Consider the following 10,138-nt stretch of genomic DNA (forward strand, 5'->3'; position numbering starts at 1 on the left):
AATGAGAGTCCTCACACCTCACACAAATAAACATATGCACACCCACCCATGTTTACTGCAGCATTGTTTAGAAAACCAAAAAGATGGAAACAACTCAGATGCCCATCAACAGATGAGTGGATAAACTGTGGTACATACAACACAATGTAGTATTACACAACAATAAAAAACAACAATGAATCTGTGAAGCATCTCATAACAGGGAGGAATCTGGAGGGCATTATGCTGAGTGAAATAAGTCAATACAAAAGGGCGAATATTGTATGAAACTACTACTGCAAAAACTCATGAAAAGGTTTACCTATAAAAAGAAACAATCTTTGATGGTTACAAGTAAGGGGAGGGGTGGGGAAACAATCTTTGATGGTTACAAGTAAGGGGAGGGGTGGGGATATTGTATGAGACTACTACTGCAAACACTCATGAAAATGTTTACCTATAAAAAGAAACAATCTTTGATGGTTGCAAGTAAGGGGAGCGGTGGGGATGGAAAAATACTTAATAGAGAATGCCAAACCAAAAACCAAACCCGTTGAGTCAATTCCAACTCATAGCAACCCTATAGGACAGAGTAGAACTGCCCCCATAGAGTTTCCAAGGGGCGCCTAGCGGATTCAACTGCTGACCTCTTGGTTAGCAGCCGTTGCACTCAACCACTACGCCACCAGGGTTTCCATAATAAAGAATAGGTAAGTGATAACTTTGGTGAAGGGTAAAACGGTACACAATATCGGGAAAGCCAGCACAACCTGCAGAAGGCAAGCTCATGGTAGCTCCACAGACACATCCAAACCCCCTGAAGGAGCAAATTGCTTGGCTGAGTGCTGTGGGGACCATGGTCTCTGGGAACATCTAGCTTAGCTGGCATGACATAGTTTATAAAGAAAATGTTCTACATTGTACTTCAGTGAGTAGCATCTGGAGTTTTAAAGGCCTGTAAGCTGCCATCTAGGATGCTCCACTGGTCTTACCCCTTTAGGAGCAATGAAGAATGCAGAAAACTAAAGATACAAGGGAAAGGTTAATCCAAAGAAATAAGGGACCACGTCTACCATGGCCTCCACCAGACTGAGTGCAGTACAAGATGGTGCCAGCTACCACCACTGACTGCTCTGATAGGGATCACAATAAAAGGTCCCGGAGAGAGCTGGAGAAAAATGTAGAACACAAAATTCTAACTCAAAAAGACAGACCAGGCTTGCTGGCCTGACAGAGGCTGGAGATACCCTGAGTGTATGGCCCCCCAGACACACTTTTAGCTCAGTAATGAGGTCACTCCTGAGTTTCACCCTTCAGCCAAGGACTGAACAGGCCCATGGAACAAAGACTAAAAGGGTGCACCAGCCCTGGGGCAGGGACTGGAAGGCAGGAGAGAACAGGAAAGCTGGTAATAGGGAACCCAGGGTTGAGAAGGCAGTGTTGACATTCATGGGGTTGTTAACCAATGTCATACAACAATGTGCATACTGTTTGATGAGAAAGTTTGTTCTGTAAACCTTCATCTAAAGTACAAAAAGACAAATAAAAAAAAATCTTGAGACCAATCAACCAAATACAATGTGTAGACCTTGTTTGGATTTTGATTCAAACAAACCAACTCTAAGAGGATTTTTTTTTTTAATTTTATTGTGGTAAAAGATAAACAACAGAACATTTACCATTTTAGCAATTTTTAAGTACAAAACTCAGTGACATTAATTAAATTCACCATGTTATGCAACCATCACCGCTCTACATTTCCAAAAGTTTTTCATCACCCCAAATGGAAATTCAGTGCCCCTTAAGCATTAAACTCTTTACTCTCCCCTCCCCCATCCCTTGGTAACCACTAATAAGCTTTTGTTTTTATGCATTTGCCTATTCTAGATATTTCATGTGACATCACACAGTATTTCCCTTTGTGTCTGACTTATTTCACTCAGCATAATGTTTTCAAGATCCATCCATATCATAAAATGTATCAGAACTTCATTTCTCTTTATGGCTGAATTGTACATACATACCACATTTTGTTTACCTATCCATCTCTTAAGGGACACTTGGGTTTTTTCCAACCAAAATTTTGGCTATTAGGAATAACACTGCAGCGAACACTGTTGTATAAGTATCTGTATGAGTCCTTGTTTTTGAGTCTTATGGTGTATTTCTAGGAGTGGAACTGTTGAGTCATAAGGTAATTCTACGTTTAACTTTTTGAGGAACCTCCAAATTGCTTTCCACAGGAGCTGCACCATTTTACATTCTCACCAGCAATGGATGAGGGTTGCAATTCCTCCACATTCTCACCAACATTTCTTGTTTTCCACTTTTCTGGTCATAACCATCCTACTACTACTACCCATTGCCAACGAGTCAATTCCAACTCACAGCCACCCTGCAGGACAGAGTAGAACTGACCCATAGGGTTTTCAGGGAGCAGCTGTTGACCTTTTGTTTAGCAGGTGAGCTCTTAACCACTGTGCCATCAGGGCTCCTAGTGGGTATGTACCTCATTGTGATTTTAATCTGCATTTCCCTAATGACTAATGGTGTTAAGCACCTTTTTATGTGCTTACTGATCATTTGATCATGTTAGGAGATTCAAGTCTTTGCCTATTTTTTAAATAGGTTGCTCGTCTTTCTGCTCCTGAATTTTTTTTTTAATTGTGCTTTAAGTGAAAGTTTACAAATCAGGTCAGTCTCTTACACAAAAATTTACATAAACCTTGCTACACACTCCTAATTGCTCTCCCTCTGATGAGACAGCACAGTATTTCCCTCCACTCTCTCCCTTCATGTCCATTCCGGTAGCTTCTGACCCCCTCTGCCCTCTCATCTCCCCTCCAGACAGGAGTTGCCAACATAGTCTCATATGACCATTTGATCCAAGCAGCTTGTTCTTCACCAGTATCATTTTCCATCTCCTATTCCAGTCCAATCCCTGTCTGAAGAGTTGGCTTTGGAATGGTTCCTGCCCTGGGCTAACAGATCTGGGGTCCATGACCTCCAGGGTCCCTCCAGTCCCAGTCTGACCATTAAGTCTGGTCTTTTTAAGAGAATCTGAGGTCTGCATCCCACTGCTCTCCTGCTCCCTCAAGGGTTCTCTGTTGAGTTCCCTGTCAGGGCAGTCATCAGTTGTGGCCAGGCACCATCTAGTTCTTCTGGTCTCAGGATGATGTAGTCTCTGGTTTATGTGGTCCTTTCTGTCTCTTAGGCTCATAATTATTTTGTGTCTTTGGTGTTCTTTATTCTTCCTTGTTCCGGGAGGGTTGAGACCAATTGATCCATCTTAGATAGCCACTTGCTAGCATTTAAGACCCCAGACACCACTCTCCAAAGTGGGATGCAGAATGTTTTCTTAATAGATTATGCCAATTGACTTAGATGTCCCCTGAAACCATGGTCCTCAAACCCCCACACCTGCTATGCTGGCCTTTGAAGTGTTCAGTTTATTAAGAAAACTTCTTTGTTTTTGGTTTAGTCCATTTGTGTTGACCTCTCCTGTACTGTGTATTGTCTTTCCCTTCACCTAAAACGAAACTTATCTACTATCTAATTAGTGAATACTCCTCTCCCCTCCTCCCGCCCTCCTCCTCTCATAACTATCAAAGAGTATTTTGTTCTCTGCTTAAACTGTTTCTCCAGTTCTTATGATAGTGGTCTTATACAATATTTGTCCTTTTGCAATTGTCTGATTTCACTCAGCATAACGTCTTCCAGATTTCTCCATGTTATGAAACGTTTCATGGATTCAACATTGTTCATTATCGATGCGTAGTATTCCATTGTGTGAATATACCATAGTTTATTTATCCATTTATCTGTTGATGGGCATCTTGGTTGCTTCTATCTTTTTGCTATTATAAACAGTGCTGCAATGAACATGGGTGTGCATGTATCTGCTCGTGTAAAGACTCTTATTTCTCTAGGATATATTCCAAGGAGTGGGATTGCTGGATCACACAGTAGTTCTATTTCTAGCTATTTAAGGAAGCACCAAATCCATTTCAAAAGTGGTTGTACCATTTTACATTCCCACCAGCAGTGTGTAAGTGTTCCAGTCTCTCCACAACCTCTCCAACATTATTTTGTGTTTTTTGGATTAATGCCAGCTTTGTTAGAGTGAGATGGAATCTCATTGTAGTTTTGATTTGCAGCTGAAAAGAACTTTGAGACAATTTTTAGAGGGGGGAAAAATGGACTAAGTTTTTTTTTTATAATAAAAAATGATTATTAAAAAATATTCTTAATTTCTTTGGCTATGATAATGGCATTGTGACTATTTTTAAAAACATAAATACTTAGAAATAAATTTACAGGAGAAATGAAAATGTTATTACCATTTCCTCATATTTTTATTCGTTATTTTACTATTTCTGAGTATATAGGAGACCTGGTGGCCCAGTGGTTAAGAGCTAAAGCTGCTAACAAAGGTTGGCAGTTCGAATCCACCAGCCACTCCTTGGAAACCCTATGAGGCAGCTCTACTCTGTCCTATGATACAATCGACTCAACGACAACAGATTTGGTTTTTTGGATAAGAAAAATATGCATGAAAAGAAATTTAGTCATCGTCAACAGTCACATGCTCATAATGTAAGGGGCAATAACTCTCTCACTACAAAAACTAAAATAATAAATAATCCTATTAACAGCCAACATGTTTTAAGCTATTATTTTAAAGGCACTGTTTTAAACACTTTACATGCATCGCCTCTATTATGCTCACAACAACTTTATGAGGAAGGTACTGTTACTATCCCCATTTTATAAATGAGAAAACTGAAGCACTAAGAAGTTACAACTGTGTGATGGTCACACATAAGTAAGTGGCTGCTCTGGAATTCAAACCTGCCTGATTCCAAAGTCCTCATTAAATACATCTTACAGTGCAACCTGGTATACACTATATAAAGCAATACTTATTATATCCAGTACACTCTAAAACATGCTTCTATTTCTCTCTTTTTTAATGCTGACTGCAACCTACAAAATTGTTTTCAATAGCTACCAGTAAGTCACTGAAAAACACTGCACTAAGCCTCATCTTTATCTTTCATATAATACACACCCCTATAAAAAATATGAACTTTCAAACCATGACATTTTCAGTTACATCACTAATACACTCATAAATAGTTATAAACACTCTTATTAATGAATATGAAGTTCTAAATCAAGGTAGTACATAATTTTTAGTGAGCATAAGAACTACATAACACTATAAGGATCACGATGGATTTTTTATAAGGTGTTTATATTAAAATGTAAGAGGATCTCTATTTCTGTTTTTAATAAAATTTCAATGTGGCTCTTATTTTTTTAATTAAGCTCTATTGAGCACTGTATTAAAAACACACCTCACAAGGACAGGATCCAAGAAATGCGACTAAGGAAGAAATAAATTTGCTGTCAGATGCTTCCTTCTTCACACTCATGAAGACACGTTGAGGATTGGGTATGTAATTGAAGTTTTCAGAGTAACGACAAAAGTTTCAATATCTCCCTTTATCAGATATATTGCCATTTTTTGTTAATAGGTAAAGGTTTAGAACTCAACTATTAAAAAGAAAATTTTTAAAGAACAAGGAGTTCGGATCCCGTACTGTTCCTCTTCAATCCATGAGAGGGAAGCAACTATTCAAAACTGATAATTGTTCTAATCATCATTCAAACATATTTAAAAAGACTCAAGTTCTATTATTTTATTAAACAAACCACATTCACAGAAAATGCAGTAGTGTAAGGCTATTTTCGCCATATAAGTAATATAAACCTATCTTTTAATGTCACTGAGAATTCATATTCCTAAAATAGTAATGTTTTTTCCTTTGCCTCTTTTTCTCTCTCACAAAAATATTCCTATCTTAGCCCTGCCTAGAAATGACTCAATCTGCTGTCCATGACTTTGTGGTGATGCTTAGGTTTTCATCAACCCAAAGAAACATAAATGTGTACTTCCAGTATCCAATTCAGTAAATCACTTACCTGCAGTGTCGTCCTATGCAAGAAAGTTAATTTTAAGATAAAAGATGATTAAATATTTTCTAACCTTAGTAATTTGTTCCAACTAGATGCTTATTAATTGCTGAATTCTAACAAGGCAAAATAAATATCTGATTTCCTAAATTATGAGAAGTCTCTGAGCTTCTGTTCAACCCCTAAAATGCAAGTGTCTCTGGATTATTATAATTAGAATGTTTTTTACCAGTTGTGGTCAAATTGACTCCAACTCATGGTGACCCCGTGTATGTCAGTTTAGAACTGTGCTCCACAGGATTCTCAATGGCTGATTTCTCAGAATTATATTGCCAAGCCTTTCTTCTGAGGCACCTCTAGGTAGACTTAAACGTCTAATCTTTTAGTTAGCAGCCAAGTGCATTAATCATTTGTACGACCCACAGACAACTGGAATGCACTATATATGAAATAGAGCCCTGGTGGCATAGCAGTTAAGTGCTCAGCTGCTAATCAGAAGGTTAGCGGTTCAAACCCACCAGCCGTTCCATGGGAGAAAGATATGGCAGTCTGCTTCCATAAAATTACAGCCTTGGAAACCCCATGGGGCAGTTCTACTCTGTCCTATAGGGTCATTATGAGTTGGAATCGACTCAACAGCAGTGGGTTTGGTTTTGGTATGCATGAAATACTTAGAAGAATCAAGCTCAGAGAACTCAAAATCGTTCATCAAAAGTTAGAGAGAGAATTAAATTCAAGGAACAAAATGTGTAAATTCACTATAATCAAAGAAAAATGTAAACAGGATGACATTTTTTGCTTAGCAAAATGGAAAAAGTTGTATTTTTAACTGTAATACTCTAGTTCCCAGGCACTCCCAGACTGCTGGTAGAAAGAAAAAATTGGAAGAATGGTACCCAGGGCCTATAATTTGATCCTGTAATTCTCCTCCTAGGGATTAACCCTAAGGAAATATTTTAAAAGGCAGACTAAGTCTTAAGTACAAAGATGGCCCTCATAAAACCAGTTATAAAAACAAAAATTGATTCAGCATGTTACATGCATCCTACAAAATCATAAGGCATATTTAAGGATACAAAAAGTTTATAATGTTTCTAAAGGTAAATTAAAAGACTATTATGCAGTACAATCTTAACTTGGTAGAGTGAGAGGGGAAAACAGATACAAAAGCTAAAAATGGAAGGAAATAAAGAAAATGTTGTTAGGTGCCATCCAGTCGATTCCAATTCAGAGTGACCCAATGAGACAGAGTAGAACTGCCTCATAAGGTTTCCTAGGCTGTAAATCTTTATGGAAGCAGATCACCAGGTCTTTCTCCAGCAGAGCTGCTGGGTGGCATTCAAACACAGACCTTTCTGTTAACAGTCGAGCACTTAACTATTGCGCCACCAGGGCTCTTTAAGGAAATGTTAGCACTGCTTATTACTGGGTGGTGGAATTACAAAATTTTTTTACTTTACTGTTCATTCTTTGCCAAATTTTGTACAATGAAAAGGTATTACTTTTAAAACCAGGTAACAGTACATTATCAAAGTCTTCTAATTCATATTTAAATTAAAAAATATCAGAATTAAACCAGGCCATACAAATTGCGGAAACCCTGGTGGCGCAGTGGTTAATTGCTATGGCTGCTAACCAAAAGGTTGGCAGTTCAAGTCCGCCAGGCCCTCCTTGGAAACTCTACGGGGCAGTTCTACTCTGTTCTGTAGGGTTGCTATGAGTCAGAATCGACTCAACGGCACTGGGTTTCATTTAGTTTGGGTTTACACAAACTGCAATGTCAACTCTACATGCAATCCTCTTCATCAACCTATACCAATAATTTGACTATAGAAAATAAAGGACAGTAGAAACCTACCAAACCAAATCCATTGCCATCGAGTTGATTCTGACTCACAGCGACCCTACAGGGCAGAGTAGAACTGCCTCATAGAGTTTCCAAGGAGCATCTGGTGGATTCGAACTGCTGACCTTTTGGTTAACAACTGTAGCACATAACCACTATGCCACTGGGGTCTTAAGAAATTATTCATAGGTGGAAGCTGGAAAGAAAACAAACCCATTGCTGTCATAGCTACCCTATAGGACAGAGCAGAACTGCCCACCACAGTTTCGAAAGCTGTAAATCTTTAAAGAACCAGATGCTACATCTTTCTCCCGCAAAGGCTGGTGGGATTTGAACTGCTCACCTTTGAGTTAGCAGCTGAACCCTTTAACACAGCACCAAAAAAGTTTTAGCAGGAAGATGTTACTAAAATCAAGATTATTTTAAATCAATCAGCTTCATACTAGCAAAATATCAAATACAAAATTCTTTTTGAGAACCAGATGACAGAATCCATCACTACTCTGAATCATAAATAGAGACTATGGGAAAATTTTTCATTAAATTCATCCCCGAAGTCCCCAGTCCCACATTTCTTTGGTAATTCTCTCCCGAGGCCTCCTTCCCTAACTAACAAATCACCTCCAAAGTAGCAATTCCAACAGAGTTTTAGAAAAATGAAATAAGATAAACTATTATAAAAAAAAATTTTTTTTTATTATAATAAAGAAAATTGTTCACCAGTCATAACCTCCTAACCCTTCCGTACTTTGGGCATAAAGAGCCAAAAGTCTCTTCAGAGCAGCACTGCCAACTCTCATTACCACTAAAACGTCGAATACAGTAGCCTGGAAACATAACGGCTTTCTTTCTCAACTCTTCTATTACCAGGGTTTTACCTGTCCTGAAGGAATCCCAGAATGCTGAACTAAAATTCCTGAAGGACAGAGACCCTGCCTTATTCCTCTTGGTAGACGCGCCCCAGCCCAGCCTATTCCACTCAATACAAGTGGAAGCGTGAGAAAGGCATGCATATGAAAGTGTACGTAAGTATACTTTAAAAGTACATGTTCGACGTTTGACACCCTTTTATTTGTTCCTTGTCAAAATACAACAGTGTTCCATATTTTCAATAAAGCCTACTTAATTACCCACCAACTCCCCTGCAGCTTAAAAGTAAACACTATCTGTGCAGTATTTGCCTATGTCCAACCAGCAGTTACTGTAAAAGGGCCCGCAACTGTAATTGTTTCTGAATCCAGGTCTCCAACATTCGGCTGATGCTTCTGCCTCTTAGCCAAACACCCTTCATCGACAGTCCGGAGAGGCCTCTGACCAGCTTCTCCCCGGCCCCTCCCGCAAATTCCCACACGCCCAGTAGGAAGCAGCGGGAGAGGGCTGGTCGGGGGTCTCTGTCCCTCCCAGCTCAGTGAAGTACGTGGGCGTTTTCTCAGGTTTCGGTTTGTTTTCCCGGAGGACTTCGGCACGGCCCGTCCCGCCCCCGCCGCCCCCCAGTCCCGCTCACCCTCGGGCAGCTCTACGGTGCGCGCGCGGCGCAGCGAGCGCGTCAGACGGTTGAGCTGCTCCATCGCTCTCTCCATCCTCGGCGCGCCCCCCGGACTCCCCTTGCCGCGCCGACGGCCTCCCCGCCGAGCGCCCTACATCCCGCCCCGGGCCCCTCCTGCGGGCGGAGGCGAAGGCTCTCTCCAACCACTGCCCCACTGCCCGGGGCTACAGATACAACTCGCGGCCGCGTACTCCGTTTGGGGGCCGGGCGACTGGCGGACTGACCCCAGGGGGTGACCCACCGCCGCCTCCGCTCGCGCTCTTCCTGCCGCCGCCGCCGCCGCTTCCCTCCCGGGCTCGCAGGGCCTTCTGGGGACGGTAGTTCCTAGCCGGCTGAGTGGCGCGCCGGGGGCGGAGCGATGCTGGTGTGCCTGTGACCCGGCGCTTGGACCACGCAGACGCCGGAATAGGTTTGTGTGAGCGCGGATCACAGCCAGCTGGGGGTACCCAAAGTTCCCGAAGAGAGTTTATAGGCGTACCCACGGCCCCCTCCTAATTTAGTAAACTGGACAGGTGTAGCTTCCTTCAATGTTGTCACTGCCGTGTAAGGCAGATTGGGGATTGGCACAATTGTTACGATAAATTCATCCCCATCGGCCCAGTTCTCGTACAACTATTTTCCAGTAACATCAATTGTGTAAATATCCTATTTTCAGATTTACATTTAAAAAGCAATAAAATCAAAAGCAAAAGTCGCTTTTTCCCTCCCAAACTAAATGCCATAGCCAGTGGAGTCAATTCTGACTGGTGATGACAACATGTGTTACAGAGTTATATGTGTTACAGAGT

General features: G+C 40.9%; 1 protein-coding gene across 6 annotated transcripts in view; it reads right to left on the minus strand.

Annotated features, from left to right (window-relative positions):
• The window catches only part of HACE1 (HECT domain and ankyrin repeat containing E3 ubiquitin protein ligase 1), a 112,339-nt gene extending 102,701 nt beyond the window's left edge, over positions 1 to 9,638 (minus strand). For 5 of the 6 annotated variants that reach the window (XM_049898139.1, XM_049898113.1, XM_049898155.1 and 2 more), the window contains exon 1: positions 9,309 to 9,638. In XM_049898139.1, the coding sequence (XP_049754096.1) occupies positions 9,309 to 9,384 (76 nt within the window). In that variant the 5' untranslated portion in view covers positions 9,385 to 9,638. The remainder of the gene's footprint in view (positions 1 to 9,308) is intronic. The other variant, XM_049898130.1, reaches the window with a different exon arrangement.
• Between the last annotated feature and the right edge of the window lie 500 nt (positions 9,639 to 10,138).

This window comes from Elephas maximus, chromosome 1 (assembly GCF_024166365.1).
Source record: "Elephas maximus indicus isolate mEleMax1 chromosome 1, mEleMax1 primary haplotype, whole genome shotgun sequence".
In the NCBI taxonomy this organism is placed as follows: Eukaryota; Metazoa; Chordata; class Mammalia; order Proboscidea; family Elephantidae; genus Elephas; species Elephas maximus.